Here is an 18,054-nt window from a genome sequence, read left to right on the forward strand (position 1 = left end):
CAGGATCCCATTCTTTTGGGAGAGCTTGGCTAGGCTTAGAAAGGTCCCCTAGGTCAATAGCCTAGTAACAATCTCTGAATAAATAAGCAGCCAGTCTGTCTCTACTGTTGATCCTTTTCCTCCCTCTCCTCTTGTGCCCCGGCCTGTTGTATGAACCCAGGCAGGTTGTGTTGTAGTCAGGGTTTCAACTTCTGTTCCACTGAGCCAGTCTGTTAGCTTTTTTTATTCAGGACCGGTAACTCTCCCTAGTCAGGGCATTCCACCAGAAGTATGGCTTTTTCCTGTACCTGTTTCAAAAGGATATCCATTGCATACATTTCTGCAGTGGCCATTTGATCGTCTGTTTGCACCTGTAAGTACAATTGCCTGGATCCATGTTTCTAGAAGTTCAGCTAGCTTCAACACCTCAGTGCTTCAGAGCTCATCCTTTTTAACCCTTGCTGTTCTAACTTTTATTTCATGGGAGTTTTTTAATACTGCTCATGAACGTTCATAGTTGCCCGCTACAGTGGGCACTTCAATTGAGGTATAACTGGTATTAGTACTCATCATATCATTTGCTCTTTGAGGTGAACCACTGCTCTGCTGTGTGAAATGATTCCATCCCATCATCCTCTCTGCTGAATGCCTCTATAAATCTATCAAGTTGCAGTTGTGCCCACTTTGTTTCATTGGGGGCCAAAACTGGAAAGCATGGTTCTAGATGTGCCCTTCTAGATTTGTTGCATGACATCAGTGTGTGCTTACAGAAGGTGCGTCAGACTTTTGTGGCAGGAGAAGGTTCCTCAGAAGTCTCAGCCATTGTCCTCTGTAGATCACCCTTCTAAGATCCACTCTTAGGGTGACTACTTGCATGATATAGAGTGGACAGCTCATAGAAAACGCCAGGAAGAATTATTTTACAGGAAGTGTATTAGGTGATTTGAACAGTTTGAAATAGTACACAGAAATTTAGTGCTGGGTTTCAGAAACATGGGACACTTGTAAGGTAAATTATTAACTGCTGATTAAAAGTATTACCAGTTTATCATAGGTTCATAGGTAGATACTAGGCTATCTGCCCTAGGGCATTTATAAACCTAGCCAGAGTGTATTTGGCTTACGCCTCCCTATTAGGTTAGCCTACTGTGCCTCTGTAAAGTAGGTCACTGAAGGTTCCCTTTAAGATTAGTTTACTGTGCCTCTGTCTAGCAGGGACACCGAGGAGATCCCAGGGGTGAATTTGCGATTTCCCATCCATGCGTCCAGATTTCACTTGGAGGGTCAGCGAGGGTCTATGTCTAACATGAATTGGGATTCTATTCCAGAGTGAGGGGAGCCTCTGGAAAATGAATCTGTCCCTCCAGCATGTCCTGTTTATTTTTGTGCTGAGGTTTAAGTCCCTGGAGCGTGTAGCACTAAGGGACTTGGATTTTTTGAGGTGGAGCATGTGCATTAATTCTGGGTTTGACATGGCTTTGTACGTCAGGCATAGATCACCTCTGAGTAGGTGGCAAGCAACTGAGTAGAGCTGGAGTTTCTTTAGTCGAGCTGCATAGGACATCTGTTTGTAGCCCATGATCCTCTTGGTGAGGTACTTTTGGGGTCTCTCCAGTTGCTGCAGGTGTCGGGTAAGGTACATCCCAAAAGGGACATTGTTTCAATTATGGGCCTGATGAGTGATGAGTAGAGGGGCACAATGACCTCTCTTAATCTAGATGCGAACCCTTTCGTGATAAGGTGGGCTATATAGAAGGTCTTTCTAACCACTTTGGCAATGTGATTATCAAAGGAGAGATTACTATCTACGTTGGTCCCCAAATCTCTGATTACTTCTTCTGTACTTAATGGATTACCACCTATGTGGTAATTTGTGGGCACTTTGTTTTTCCCAAAGGGGATGACTATGCACTTTTTAGCATTTAGCTTGAGGCCGTGGCTCTGGCACCAAGCATCCGTCTCTGTGAGACCCTTTTGGAGGATGCTTGTGTCGGCTGGAGATTCGATTATGGCCCCCAGTTTGCAGTCATCTGCGAACTTTGTCAGCCATAAACCCCCCGTGTTAGCCTGAACCTCAGAGAAGTATATACCGAACAAGAGAGGTCCCAGAACTGAGCCCTGTGGGACACCACTTGTAACTGGTTTGGATTCAGACATGGCACCTGCGATTCTGACCATGTGGGTTCTATCCCTGAGCCAGTTTGCAACCCATCTTGTGATATAGGGGTTGATATTTAAGCTGGTAAGCTTATTTATGATGCCCGAGTGGGGTATTGTGTCGAAGGCTTTTGCGAGGTCCAGGTAGGCTGTGTGGACTACCTTGCCCTCATCTGTGGCTTTGGTAACTGTTTCAAAGAAATCAACTGGGTTTAAGAGGCAAGATCTGCCCTTAACAAAGCCGAATTGGGTAGGGTCCAGTGTCTGGAGGCTCCCAATGTCTTTGTTTGAGTTCCATGATAATGCGCTCCATAGCTTTACAGACCAGACTAGTCAGGCTTATGGGGCGATAGTTCCCGGGGTCCGTTGTGGCACCACCTTTGTGGAGTGGGACCACTGTAGCTGTACGTCATTATTTGGGTACATATCCTGTAGTAAGGCTAAGTTTGAACAGTGACTTAATGTGAGGGTTAAGTTCTTCTTGGAGCTCGTGTAAGACACAGCCTGGGACACCGTCCGGTCCCATAGATGCTGTGTTTTTTGCTTTGGAGAGGGCAGCTTTCACCTGTGCATCTGTGATATCAGGGAGGTTACATTCATTTGGGATAGGCATTTGCTCCTTTGGGGGGGGAGAAGTTTGTGCTGAATCTGTCTGCCAGGATGTTGGCTATGTCTGTAGGTTCGATATATTTTGTACCGTTATGCAACAATTCAGAGCATATCTGGGAGTTTCCACCCATATTCCTGACATAACTAAAGAAGGCCTTGTGATTATCTTTAGTGTCTAGGGCAATTTTTCTTTCGAAACTGGCCTTTGATGATTTTATGAGGGATCGAAGTTTCTTGCTAATACTAATCAGAGATGCCTTCCCTTTTTGGGATTTTGCTCTGTCATGTAGTAGCTTCCTCCTTCTGTTGTATAGCTTATTTATGGCCGGGGTCCACCAGACAGGTCTCCTGTTTTTGGAGGAGTGAGTCTTGGTTTTATTTGGGATAGCACAATCCATGCATTCCCGCAGGTGCTCATAGAATGCATTTGTAAAGGATTCTGCGGATTGGGCTGTATTATCCTCTGGCCTGGGGGCTTTGAAAGATTCCACCTCAGTCTTGAGAAGTGCAAAGTTGGCTTTTGAGAAATTCTTTACCGTGATTTCCTTGGCTGGGGGTGGGGACGGGATATGGATGTCCAGGGAAATTTGTTTATGGTCTGATCTTACCAATGAGGGGTTTACCTCTGGTGTGGAACATAGTCCCCATGTTGGTGATGACCAGGTCCAATATGTTGTTCCCTCTTGTGGGAGTGGTGACCAGTTGTTCCATCATGTTACGAGTTTATAAATTCAAGAAACCGTTGGGCGAGGGCATTTGGGCGGCTTGAGTAGTTTTCCCAGTCAATGTTTGGGTAGTTGAAGTCACCCAATAACACAGTGTTTGGAGAGACCTTCATATTCTCCAATGTTCTCAGGAATGCCAAGTGGGGTTCCTGTAATAGGGAGGGTGTTCTGTAGCAGGCTACAAACTGAAAGGCAGTTTTGCCCGCTGTTAGTTGCACATGGATGGTTTCCGATGCTTCGTGCAGTGCCACTAACCTGGAGGTGTAGGTATCTTTGAATATAGATACTCCCCCTCCTTTTGTGCTTCAGTCCGAGTTTTGGAGCCAAAACGCATGGTATGAGTTATAACCTGGTAGTGCTGGGGTGCTCTCAGGAGCCTTGAACCAGGTTTCTGTTACTGCACAGACATCGATTGTCTCCATACTGAGGAGAGCCTCGATTGTGTGCATCTTGAGGTTTAGACTTCTGGCATTGAGTAGCATTACCTTTAATTTTTTTTATCCTTGGGTTGTCTGTGGAGGTGGGTTTGTCCTTTGAGGCTTGCCTAAAAAAGGCACTGTGGGGGTGGCAAGAGCTTTGGCCAGTATACGAAAGCCTAAGGGTGACAGGTGCAAGCCGTCCCTAGCGTAGCAACGTGGCTTGTCGAGCATGTCATCCCAGGCTGACAGACACTGGATCCCCTTTGAATGACACCAATACTTTAGCCAATTGTTGAAACTGATCATTTTGTCTTTATAGTGTGGCATCATTCTTGGTGAGGGCAAGATGCTACTCATGGTCAGGGTCATACCAGCCTGGGCTACATGATCAGAGAGCTCCTCTGTCTCTTTTCATGTAGTCCAGGGAGGTACATCTCAGGTCATTCACACCAGCATGGACAATGACGGAGTCATACTTGTACTTGCTTTGGAGTGACCTGAGTGCTTGCGTTATGTGGCAGATCCTGGCACCCGACAGGCAGCTTACAGTGAACTTCTCCTTGTTCAGTCTGGTGAGCGGGACTTCAGTGTGCCGGACAATAGAGTCCCCTATAACAAGTGTATTTGGTGTGTTGTTTGGCCTTAAGGGCTGTGACTGTGAGGCACACTGATTTTTGTGAGATGTGATTCGTGGGTATTGTTGAGGGGTGGCTGTTGCTTGGATATTTGCTTAGGAGGTCTGTGCTGTTTAGGCAGATTTTTATTTAGAGTCTCCGAGTATGTTTTTGTGTGTTTATGTGTTGAGTATGCAGATGCAATAGGTCTGTGTGAGACTGGATTTGTGGTGTGGGTGGTTATCTTTTCCTCCTGACTGTGCCAGTCTTGGGTTGAGAGAGCTCTGCCTCCAGTTTGGCGCTGTAACTGCATCTCTCACATGTATTATAGTTTGTTGGAAGGAGGAGAGGGTTGTCTGTGTACATAAGGCAATTGTAACATTGCCTCAAAATTCCCAGATTCACCAGCTGGACTGGAGAGTAACCCCTAAACTGACCCTTGGACATACCAAATTAGTATAGGGAACTGTTTTTTTTTACTGATCAGATTAGGGAAGGGAACTGACTTGCTTGACTTACAAAGCCATGGCTGACCCATAAACAAGAAAATAGCAAAGTAGGTAGGTGAAACTTTTTTTTTTTTTTGTCAATGTTTATTTTTGATAAACTGCTTGGAAATCTGTTCCACTGGACATGACCCATGTTGTGAGATATTTTGAAGCAAACTGTTGTATGATTTATGAATACTCCGCATGCATAGGTTCATAAGTGTGCACTAGCCTAATGGCCCTGGGGCCTTTACAAGCCTAGCCCATAGAAGTGCCCTGGAATTGTGCCACCCGTCGTTAGTTCCCAGTGCATCTATCAAGTAGAGCCACTGGAGTGATCCCCAGGGTGAACTTTCTATTTCCCATCCACTTATCAATATTCCTCTTGAAGAGGGCTAGTGAGGTGCTCTGCTTGACATGTATGGGAAGTCTATTCCAGAGCATGGGTAGTCTCTGGGTTATGAACCTGTCCCTCCAGCATATTATGTTGATTGTGGTAATGAGGCTGAGGTCTTTGGAGCGTGTGGTGCAGAGGGATTGGGATTTCTTTAGATGTAGCATTTCTAACGGAGCTGGGTCAGACATGGCTTTGTAAGTCAAGCAGAGATCACCTCTTAGTAGACTGTATGGGACGAAGAATAGCTGGAGTTTGTCCATGTAAGACATGTGTTTAAGGCCTAGAATCCTCTTCGTGAGGTACTTTTGTAGCCTGTCCAGCTGTTGCAGGTGTCTTGTGAGGTACATGCCAAATGGGGCATTACACTCTGGTCTAATGAAGGAGGTATAGAGAGAAATGATAACCTCTTTCTTCCTGGATGCAAAACCCTTGGTAATGAGATGTGCCACATAGAAGGACTTTCTGAATACAGTGTCAATGTGGGGGTCAAAGGAGAGGTTGCTGTCAGCCTGTGTCCCCAAATCTCTTATAATGCCTTCAGTATTCAGTGGGTTCCCATCGATGTGGTAATTAGTGGGAACTGAGCTTTTCCCAAAGGGGATGACGATGCTTTTTTGGCATTAAGCTTAAGGCCATGGTTTTGACACCAGTCATTGGTCTCAGTGAGGCCTTTCTGTAGGATGGCTGCATCACTTGGGAAGTTAATAATGGCTCCCAGCTTGCTGTCATGTGCAAATTTGGTCAGCCAGATCCCCTCCGTGTTGGGCTGGACTTCTCAGAAGCAGGTACCAAAAAGGAGAGGACCCAGGACTGATCCCTGTGGGACTCCACTCGTGACTAGTCGGCAGTATGACTTGGAGTCCGCTGCTTTCACACTGTGGGGTTCTATCTGTGAGCCAATTTGCAAGCCACCTAACGATATAGGGGTTAATGCCTAGTTTTCTGAGTTTATCAATAATTCCTGAGTGAGGAATAGTATCAAAGGCCTTGGCCAGATCGAGGTAGGCTGTATGAACTGCCTTACCTTCATCTACCGCTCTGGTGACTGACACAAAGAAGTCAACCAGGTTGAGCAGGTATGATCTACCTTTTACAAAACCAAACTGCATGGGATCTAGAGTTTGGAGATTCACTATATCCTTGTTAATTAGGTCCATGATGATGCGCTCCATAGCCTTACATATCAGACTCATCAGGCTAATGGGGCTATAATTTCCAGAGTCTGTAGTCGCGCCTCCTTTATGGAGAGGGATGATTGTAGCAGTGTGCCATTCGGTAGGGACAAAGCCTGAGGTGAGGCTGTGAGTGAACAGAGCATACAGATGTGGTGCCAGTTCACTTTGTAATTCATGTAGAACACAGCCAGGGATATTGTCTGGTCCCATGGAAGCTGTACTCTTGGCCTTAGACAATACAGCTGTAAGCTGTGCTGCGGTAATGCTGGGTGCCTGGCATTCTTCCGGTATTTAGATTGGTCCTTTTTGGCAGCCAGTATGTTCGCAATATCTGGCACAGTATAGGCGGTACCATTGTGCAGTAACTCAGAACAAATCTGGGTATTGCCATGGAGATTCTTGATATAACTATGGAAGGCTTTGTTGTTTTTACTGTCTTTCGCAATTCTGCCTTCATAGCTAGCTTTAGAGGTTTTGATGAGGGATCTCAACTTTTTGTTGAGGCTAATAAGGGATTTTTTTTCCATTCTTGGCACTTCACCTTTTTCTGCAACAGTTTCTTCCTTCTGTTGTAAAGTTTAATTAATGGCAGGTTACTTTTTTTTTGGAGGAGAGCATCTTGGTTCTGTTAGGTATGGCTAGTTCCATGCATTTTTGTATGTGTTCGTACAGTGCATTGGTGTATGATTCGGCCGTCATGCATCTATTTTCCATTGGCACTTCTGTTTTTAGGAGTCAACTTTGGAGAGGTTTTCATGGTGGATATCTTTGAGGGGACTGTGGGTGAGATGTAGATTTCCATGGTGATTTAGTTTGTAGTCTGATCTAACCAGGGAGAAATTGACTATTGGTGTAGAGCAACGGTTGCCCATGTTATTAATAATGAGGTCAAAGATGTTGCTTCCTCTAGTGGGGGTAAGAATGAGCTGATCCAGGGCATTGGAATTGATGAATTCCAGGAAGCGTTGGGCCAGTGCATTGGTTCCTGAGTAGTTTTCCCAGCTGATGAAGGGGTAGTTGAAGTCACCTAGTATGAGAGTGTTGGGTTGGATTTTAATAGTTTCCAGGGTGCTTAGGAATGTGGAGTGAGAGTCTTTGGACATGGTTGGGGACCTATAACAGGCTACGACCTGAATGTCTGTCTTACCCAATGTTAGTTGCACCTGGTGTATCTCAAATGTGTTATGCTGGGCTACTAGTCTGGAGGTATGCATATCCTTTATGAATATGGAGACACCACCGCCTTTGGAGCTTCGGTCCATGTTCTGGGCCTGGGTATAGCCTGGTAGTGCAGGGGTGCTTTCTGCTGCTTTAAACCAGGTCTCCATTACAGCTCAAATGTTGATGTTCTCCATTTTGAGGAGTGCTTCGAGTGAGTGCATCTTGAGATTTAGACTTCTAGCATTGAGTAGCATGACCCTCAAATTGCATTTATTTATAGCTGTTACGGTGGTAATTTGATCTTTGGAACACTGCCTAAAAAGGCACTATTGTGGTGCAGGAGCCTTAGCCAGTACCCGGAAACCCAGGGGTGACAGATGCAGGCCATCTCTGGCAAAGCATCGAGGTCTGTCAGTCATGGCATCCCAAGCAGATACTGTATCCCCTTAGAATGACGCCAGAAACTTAACCAATTGTTGAAGTCAATAATTTTCTGTTTGTACTGTGGTATCATTCTGGGTGATGGTAGGATGCTGCTCAGGGCTTGGGTCATACCTGCCTGGGCCACATAATCCGAGAGCTCCACCATCTCTCTTTTCATGTAGGCCAGGGAGGTGCGTCTCAGGTCATTCACACCCACATGGGCAATGACAGAGTCGTACTTGTTGTGGCGTGACCTGAGTGTGTGTGTTGTTGGATTCTGGCACCTGATAAGACAGCTGACTGTTACCTTCTCCTTATTCAACCTAGTGAGTCGGACATCAGTATGCGTCACTGTTGAGTCACCTATGATTATTGTATTGGGCAAACTGTTTTTCCTTAGGGGCTTCGGTTGAGGGGCACACTGTGTAGGTGAGCTGTGTGTCTTGTGGTTTGTGCTGTTTTGTGGTGGTCGAGTGTGGTTCTGCCTTGGAGGTCTCTGCTGTTTGGGTAGATTTCTATTGAGAGCCTCTGCGAAGGTGGGTATGTGGTTTGTGTTTTCATGTGAGGGTTCTGCTGGTGTGTGTTTTGGAGGGCTGTGTGTTCCATGTGGTGTGGTGCGGGTGTTGGCCTTCTCTTGAGCAGCTATTCCAGCCGTGGCTGGAGAGTGCATGGCTTCCAATTTGGAGATATAGGTGCATTTCTCACAAGTCTTAGTGTTGGGAGGTAAGAGGAGAAGGTTGTCTGTGTACATGAGGCAGTTGTTACACTGCCTCAGAATGCCCAAGTTCACCAGGTTAATAGGAGAAAGCACTGGAAACTGACCTTTAGAGATGCTAGGGAGGGATGGTCATCATTATGGTCATGCAGTTAGATTTTCAAGAATAATTCAGGGTTGCAGACATGATTGTGTACTATGAAGCTTGGGTGCATGGCTTCCACTTATGTGAACCGTGGGTGCATGGCTTCCACTGATGTGAGAACCTATTTTTTTTTTTTTAAACTCTGTACATAGCAGCAGTATATACCACTAGTCGTTAGCATCCACCTCAGGAATTGCTTCAGAAAAGCTGTAACCATGTGGTGAGTACTTTGCATACCAGTACCACTAAAACATTTTTCAGAGTACTGTCTGACATGCAGCCTTATTTTAAAAATTTGTTGTAGAACAGTAACAGGTAACATAATTGTAATCTGGAAAAAAATACATTTGTCAGGTTTCAGTAGTGCATACAGCTCAACCTCTTAGCGCAAGAAATCTGGACAAAGACTAAAACAATGCAAGGACAAAGGCCTAAAAACGGGTACAAATTTTAAATATTGCTCTTATGAATTTAAAAAGGTTGATAGAATAACAGGTTTTGCATTAGCATGCATTTTCTGAATGATATAATGTCTAAACCTCAAATGTCTGTCATTATTTATTAAATGCAATTTTCAAAGATTTGCCAAAAAAAATATATATATTGAGGAACAGACCAAAATATGAGGTAAAAAATTTGGAGAGTTGAGAAGTATGGAGTAGTGCATATACAGGCAATTGTGAATTACACATTTAACCTTGTATTTTGTTGTAATCTGTGCATCTTGCAATAGGTTCTTCTTTGTGGAATGCAAGAGATAGATCTGAATGACTGGCCGAGGCATACTATCTATCGACATTACACCAGGACAAGTAAGCAGATCATTTGGTTTTGGCAGGTCAGTATTCTTTTTTTTTTTATGCCAGCCATTAACCAAAGTCAACAAAACAGTTAAAGGTTTTAGTTTTGTACATTCATTTGGTTAGTAAATGTTATTTATTTTATGCTTAGTGTAGCATAGCATAGGAAAACTTAATACATTTCAGAGTTATTTTTATCAGACAGCACCACTTGCCAGATTAATTGCATGGAAGATGTTAAAAATGTCTGATGTTAAGTTGTCAATCTCGCCTTCATTCTTGCTGGATGGGTTCGGAGCCGATCCTCGGCTCCGACTCGGCACTTGCTTTAGCTCGAGAACTCCTTTTACCAGCTCGAGGCAACCCTATATCCCATGATGCAAGGCGGAACTACCTCAGATCTCGTTTGCCGCTTAGCGAAAGAGGTCTCCTTTGCCAGCTGAGGTAAGTTTTTTCTTAGTCAAATAAGAAAAAGTGTAGTTAGGGGTTTATTTTTCCCTTTAGTGTTAGTGTAGTCTGTAATTAGTTACAGCCCTCCCTATTCCCTATTTTTCAACCTTTTTATAAACTTTTATAAGTTTTAATCTAAAGTAGTTTAGTCAGGCCTAGTTCCCCTTGGTTATCCCTTCCTGTGTGTTTGTGTAAGGGATTAATTTGTGTGTTTGTTGGGACTGTTTGTGTTCTATCCTCCTAAGGATGTCAAAAGAAGGCAAGGTCTCAGGCTTCAAGAAGTGTGACCAGTGCTGTCAGAAAATGTCTCTGACAGGCGGTCACACTTCTTGTGTTTATTGCCTGGGGCCTTTGCACCTGCAGGACTCCTGTGCGTTGTGTCATGCTTTTAGCCAGAGAGTCCTGCAGGAAAGGAGGAATAAACTCATCCTCCGAGGTTTACTTAAACCTGAAGGTTCTCCTCCTAAATCAGGGTCAGGAAAACCTCATAAGCCACCGAAGGCTCAGGCTACAGTGTCCAAGCCTCCTCCGGTGGCTCCGGCTCCGTCGGAGCCGATATCGGCTCCGGCTGGAGTCGATACTTCTTCGACTCAAGTAGTGGGTTCGGTGCCGGCTGGCTCCGGTACCCTGACTACTGTGGCCTTGTCGGCTCCGGCTGGAGCCGACACTTTATCAGCATCGGGCCGAAATCCTCGGCTCCATCTGGAGTTCTAGGGACTTCGGCTCCGATGGCTTCGACCCGTAAGAGATCTCGGTCCCCCTCTATTATGAGTATCCACTCTGCTCCGGGATCTCCTCTTTTGTCGGAGCGGAGCCATCGTAGCCGATCTTCGAGATCTTCCAGGCTGTCTGACCACGACTTGGAGAGGGTGGTAAGCAGGCTGTTGAAGTCTCAGGCACTGGCCCAAATGCTCCATAGCCCATCTCAACAGACTTCGGCTATAACCCCAATTCTTGAACTTCCTCCTCCGACTCTACACCAGAGTTCGGAGCCGGAGCTTCTTGGGACAGCGACTGTTTCGATGCCGGAGCCGATACATCCTTCGGCTCCGTCGTCCTCAGCTCCGATCTCCTCCTTGAGACCTTCCTTGGAGGGATCCGGTCGTCGGGTTTCCACTGTCGGCTCCGAGGGGGCTAGTGGCATCGGACCCTTGTCCGACCCCGCTCTCCCTCTCAGGGCTTCGGCTTTGGTAAGCTCGGCGCCGACATCGGCCTCGGAGCCTTCTCTCTCTTTGGAGCCGACCATTCCTGTCTCTTCGGAGCGGGTATGTTCCGGCCTCCCGGGGAGAGGAGCCTTTGAGGTGATGAGGAGTGTCCTGGCCTCTGAGCCTGGTCAACGGTCCATCCCTCTAGCTCCTCCCTCATCAGTGCCTGTAGATGCCTCTTGCCAGCCTCTTGCTCTCAGGCCCAGGGATCTATCGCCCCAGGTTTCCCCACTGGGAATTTCCTCCTCTTCCGAGGTTTCTCCTGACCCTGCAGGGGAACCCCCTCGGAAGAGGACGTGTAAGAGGAAACACACAGACTCCCCTGAGTCTACTACATCTGATACCGACTTAGATGAGTCGGAGGGTTCCCCACGGTCCCCCTCTGAGGATGTCTCTTTTTCAGACATCCTTGAGCTCCTCAAACAGAGGGGGAATTGGCCAGCCATTGATCCCTCCGAGGATGAGTCGGTATACCTGGAGGCTTTTGGATCCCGACCTTCCACCTCCTGGGTGTCTCCGCCTTTCGACCCACTTATGCAGGTAGTGGCTCGGAAGGCGTGGCTCCAGATTCTGTGGAACCTGTCCCCAGAAGGCCATCCAAGTTCATTACGGCCCGTCGGATAAACAGTTCCTTTCCAAAGGTGTCTCTGTGGATGCTATGGTGGTGGCGGCCACTAAGAAGGAACTGGCGGATCCTTCAGTACCTGTCCATCCTCCTAACAAGGATTCTAGGACCATGGACAGGTATGGAAAGCGGATGTTTTCTTCAGCGACCTTTGCTATGCGTAAGCTGAATTACCTTTGTCACTTCACCAGGCTTCAACGAGATATTCTCAAGGAACTGGGTGAAGTAGTCCAGGATCCTTCTGCTGCTGGGGCTCAGGAAAAGATTGCCTCACAGCTTGCTATCCTGAATTCCATATCTAACTCCTCCATGCGGCTCATATCTTATGCGGCCGATGGAGCGAGCAGGGCTGCAGGCACAGGAGTTGCTCTTAGACGCCAAGCCTGGATGCGGCTGTGTAATTTTGCGGACCCCTTTAAGGCGTCCTTCACTAATACCCCCTTTGATGGTTCGGCTTTGTTCGGACCTCAAGTGAAGGATACCTTGACCAGGTGTGAGCAGGACGGTAAAACTCTTTCTGCCGTTGGAGTCCAATTTTCCGCTCCTTCTAGACCATATCCCAAGGGTCAGAAAGAGGGGAAGATGTGGTTCCGTAAAGCCCAAGGAGCTACACCGGACACACGTGGTCAGTTTACCCCCAGAGGCAGAGGGAGTAACAATAATAGACGCCCTAGAGGCAGGGGGGGTCCTCAGAACCAGGGCAACAGGGAGTCTCTTCCTTAGAAGCCCTTTCAGCATCCCTGAGGTGTTGCCTGACTGTCCACCCTTGGAGGCAGTCGGGGGAAGGATTTCACTGTACCCAGTAGCCTGGCAATCCCTATCCCAAGAGAAGTGGGTACAGTCGATTATATCCGAGGGTTACAAGATCCCCTTCGTAAGGTTTCCCGTACCTCCACAATCCCTTCCAGACATCTCACCCGGTCAAAGGGATTTGGCAAAACAGGAGGTTTCAAAACTCCTAGAAAAAAGAGCCGTCCAGACAGTACCGGCAGACCAAGTAGGATCCGGCGTCTACTCAAGATTCTTTTGGTCCCCAAAAGGACGGAGATTGGAGACCAATATTAGACCTGAGCAATCTGAACAGATTTGTCAAAAGGCAAGATTCGGATGGTCACGCTTCAGTCCATTCTACCCTTTCTGGGCAAGGACAACTGGATGTGCTCTATAGACCTTCAGGATGCGTACTATCACATAAAGATTCACAGGCGCTCCAGGAGGTTTCTCCGCTTCGGCTAGGGACCAGTCATTACCAATTCAGAGCCCTGCCCTTTGGCCTCACTTCAGCCCCAGAGTGTTTACCAAATGCATGGCAGTGGTCACAGCTCACCTGAGGCGGCTAGGATTCCGGGTGTTTCCTTATTTGGACGACTGGCTCCTCTCCGCCACCACCAAGTGCCAGCTTCTTCAGTGCAGAGACTACACCCTTCAGCTTTGCAAGAATCTGGGAATTTCAGTAAATTTGAAAAATCTTCTCTGCTGCCTTGCCAATCTATCACCTTTATAGGCAGAGTTAAATACCGTCAAAATGTTAGCCAGACTAACAGATCAAAGAATTCTGGACATCCAAAATTTGTTCGGCTTCTGTTACAAAGCAACAAGATCAAAGCCAGGTTTGTCCTGAAGGTTCTAGGCCTAATGGCTGCGGCCATTGTTCTTCTACCACTGGCTCGCTTTCACATGCGTCTCCTGCAGTGGATGCTATTCACGCAGTGGTCGTATCACAATCTTCCGATGAGACACGAAATCTTAGTAACACAGTCATGCAGGGCTCATCTGGGCTGGTGGATATCTTCCCCTCTTCTTCATCAGGGCCGACCCTTTGTCCCCCCTCCTCCAGTTCCCACAGTCACCACGGATGCCTCTCTGATCGGGTGGGGGGGGCATTATCAGGGCAGGATGGTCCACGGGACGTGGCAACCCATAGAATACCATCTGCACATAAATGTCCTGGAGATGAGAGCAGTGCTTTTAACGTTGCAAGCCCTCGGCGACTTTCTTCCCACGGGACTATTGCAGTACAGTCGGACAACATGTCCGTGGTCTGGTACATCAACAAACAGGGAGGAACCAGGTCCTATCCCTTATGTCGAGAAGCTCTCAGACTTTGGCAATGGGCGATCTCTTCTCAGCGGTTTCTGATAGCAACGCACATCCCCGGCAGGTCCAACCTATTGGCGGACAGGCTAAGCAGATCTATTCTGATACCTCACGGTGGTCTCTCAATCAATCTGTAGTGGATCAGATTTTTCTGAAGTGGGGCACTCCTTGTTGCGATCTTTTCGCTACCCCTCAAAACAACAAGTGCCCAGACTATTTCACTCTATTTCCCCTTCCAGGCCAACCCGAGAGACTCTCTAACCCAGGATTGGCCTCGGGGACTTCTTTATGCCTTTCCTCCCTTTCCATTGATTCCACAAGTCATTCAGAAAGCCACCGTTTTGAGAGCCAAATTGATCCTCATTGCTCCTTTTTGGCCTCGACAAATTTGGTTTCCGTCTCTGCATCGTCACCTTCTGGTGCAGCCCTGGGATCTGGACCCAGTCCGGATCTTTTGATCCACCAGTCGGGTCAGCAGCACCGGGCCATTCATTCTCTCAACCTCACTGCTTGGTTGCTCCACTTCCTTCCCTAGCCAGGCTACCAATGATTTCTGACTCAGAGACATTTTAGTGTCTTCTTTGAAGTCGCCCACTAGGACTATTTATGCTAGCAAGTGGCGACGGTTTTCGATTTGGGCAAACTCCAGAAATATTGATCCTTTTACTGCTCCGTACATTCTGTTTTAGATTTCCTAGCGGAGGTTTTCATTCGGGATCCTCGTCATCTACAGTCAAAGTACAACTGGCTGCCATTTCCAAGTATCATGTTGGCTTGCATGACAATAACATCATGTCTCATAGATTATGCAAGGCCTTTTTGAGAGGAGTTTTCTCCTAAAACCACCTATAAAGCATCCTCCTCCGCAATGGGATCTAAACTTAATGTTAGCATCCTTGATACTACCTCCTTCGAACCGTCTGCTTCATGTTCTTTGAAGTTATTGGCGTGGAAAACTATATTTTACTGGCTGTCACTTCTGCAAGAAGGGTTTCGAGATTCAAGCTCTCTGTATTCGTTCACCTTATTTGGTTTTCATAAGGACAGGGTATCATTAAGAACTAACCCTTCCTTTCTCCCCAAGGTTGTATCTCAAACCAATATTAACCAATCTATAGATTTACCAGTCTTTTTCCCTAACTATTCTGACAGAGCTGAACAGAAATTGCATTTTTTGGATGTCCATCGTCAGCTCAGGTACTACTTGCATAGGACTAAACAAATTAGAAAATCGGACCAATTGTTTGTCTCTTATGCAGAAAACAGGTTAGGTCTTCCAGTTTCTAAAGTGACCTTATCCAGATGGTTGACTTCCACCATTTCCTATGTGTACTCTCTCAGGCGCAAACAACTATCTTCTAAGCCAAAAGCACACTCGACCAGGAGTCTATCCACTTCTGCAGCCTTTCAGGATAGACTTCCCATTGATACCATTTGTGCAGCAGCTACTTGGGCCACGCCTCATACCTTTGTTTCTCATTACAAGTTGGATCTGGCCTCCAGAGATAGGGCCAGTTTTGGTTCCACAGTTCTCAAGAGTCTGTTCCATTGAGCCACCCGGGATACAGGTGCTAGGGACGCGGTCCCATCCAGCAAGAATGAAGGCAAGATTGACAACTTAACATTTAGAAGTTATGTACCTACCATAACGTTCCATGTTAGTTGTCTTCTCTCGCCTTCTTTCTTGCGTCCCTCCCTCCTTCCCCCTGGCCTGGACAGATCTTGAAGAGTTCCTATTAGTTTGTTTCCTCTGGATCTTTGTTATGAGGACTTCTTTTAGGAAACTTGTTCCTAATTTGGTTAGGATAACCTTTAGCAAGGTAAGTTAGCTGCCAAACGAGATCCGAGGTAGTTCCGCCTTGCATCATGGGATATAGGGTTGCCTCGAGCTGGTAAAAGGAGTTCTCGAGCTAAAGCAAGTGCCGAGTCGGAGCCGAGGATCGGCTCTGAACCCATCCAGCAAGAAAGAAGGCGAGAGAAGACAACTAACATGGAACGTTATGGTAGGTACATAACTTCTAATTATCTTACACTGTTTGTTATTCTGTTTACCTCAAATTTTCCTTCTCTTTTTATCATACAAATTCAACATTTTGTTTTTGTTTTTTTACTGCTCAACAGGAAGTAGCAGAGTGGTGCTGCTTCCTCAAAGCATTTGGTTTTCAAGTTTGTTTCCTACATAAGCTGTCTGAATGGATTGTTGCTTGGTGGTATGGCTTCCTTCCAAAACCGTACCTTGGGTGAACTGGCAATCGTTCCAAATTGCTGATAGCTGTGTACATTTTGTAAAGCAGGCCTTAGAGTCCTGTTCAGTATGAAATTTTCTAGTTTATGTACTTTAATTGCAGTTATTGAAGCCCTGTCAAAGAAAGTTTATGCCAATATTCACTATTTCCGTGAGTGGTATTTCCAGCATTCCTGTCTTTTCAGTAGTTTATGCATAAAATCTTGACCCTGCAAAGGGGTCTTGCCAAATATCACATATTTGTTTAACCGTATACAGCTTTTCTTTTGACCCTGTTTTTTTGCCATAGGGTAAGTAACCAACCATTAGTGCTACATGGACAAGACTTTAGTTGAATTCATCAAGCCAAGATGTGGACTGCCATCTTAACTAGAGGCCAGAGTGCTGTCCTTGAAGTTTTTTTCCCCCAATTTTTTTTAACTTTCTTAAGCAGTAAATAAGTAGAAATATCTTCTTTCGCAGTGTTTGTGCTGGCGAGAGAATTGAAGAATACAGTAATTTGAGACATTTATTGGATTGCAATAGTTTGTCTGGAATTTATGAATAAAGTTTTAATTTGTTTTGGTTTATCTAATAAAGTAAAAAATGTATATTCTAATATGAAGGGATAGGTTGCCTTTTCCTTGTTCTTATACTTTCCTTGGAAGTTTAACAGGAGCTTGATGATCTGTTGTCTTCTTCATTCCTCCTCACAATAGGGTCTCAGATCCAACCTTCGGATCTGGCTTGGCAAAATTCTACAGACTTGGATCCCTACTCTCTTGCTCCTCCCTGTTACAAATAATGCACTATATCCACCCAAGTACCTCAGATCTCATTTGGTGCTTCAGTATCCGGATGCGGGTCTTGTACTCTCAAGCTTGTGGGAATTTCTTCTTAGAGAATTTGTGCTATTTTCTTGTAAGTCCTCCCCCTTTATTTCTCCGTCTCTTATAGTGTGTGCATGCCTTCTCTTCGAGTGTTTGCGCAGGCAATAACTTCTTTTTTTTTTTTTTTTTTTACAGCTAAAAAAAAAATTTGCAAGTTAATTAGTTATTTGGTGTTTAAAGTTCTCGGTTAGGTAGTTAACTTTATTTCTACAGCTCAATTTATAGTTAAATTTATAATTAGCATTATAGCTAGCCTTAAGTTTGTCGGTTAGCCTTTAGCTTGGCCTTTTTTTGTGGGCTTTATCTTTGTTATGGCAGACAAGCTTTTGCCTGGTTTCAAATGTTGCACTTCTTGTGGGCATAAACTCCCCAACTAGGATGTCCTCAAGGAGTGCGTGTATTGTGTGGGGGCTGATTATTTGAAAGCAGATTGCACTGTCTCTGCTTCTTTCAATCTGCAAGAGTTGGCCAGTAGAAGAAATAAATTGATTCTCAGGGGCCTTCTTCCTTCCTCAGTTCTGGAAGCTCAGACCACTTCCTTGGCTTCTTCGTCAGCTTCCCTAAAAGAGGCAAAAAAAGAGGTCTCTCCCTGTCTACCCGAGGGACTCAAGAACCTAAGATGAAGTCAAAGAAAACTTTGGATCTGACGCCTTTGGATCCAAAGAAATTACCTCCCCTTTTAGCTCCATCAGCATTTTCAGATCCAGGGGATATTATTACTATATCACCATCTCCTCTGTCAGCTCCTATTTCAGA

General features: G+C 45.8%; 1 protein-coding gene across 4 annotated transcripts in view; it reads left to right on the forward strand.

Annotated features, from left to right (window-relative positions):
* The window catches only part of ITCH (itchy E3 ubiquitin protein ligase), a 2,580,358-nt gene that overhangs the window by 2,002,475 nt on the left and 559,829 nt on the right, over positions 1–18,054 (forward strand). For all 4 annotated transcript variants that reach the window (XM_044090275.1, XM_044090277.1, XM_044090278.1 and 1 more), the window contains exon 21: positions 9,741–9,845. In XM_044090275.1, coding sequence (XP_043946210.1) covers positions 9,741–9,845 — 105 coding nt within the window. The remainder of the gene's footprint in view (positions 1–9,740; positions 9,846–18,054) is intronic.

Source organism: Protopterus annectens, chromosome 12.part0 (genome assembly GCF_019279795.1).
Source record: "Protopterus annectens isolate FY-2018-M chromosome 12.part0, PAN1.0, whole genome shotgun sequence".
NCBI classification, from domain to species: Eukaryota; Metazoa; Chordata; order Ceratodontiformes; family Protopteridae; genus Protopterus; species Protopterus annectens.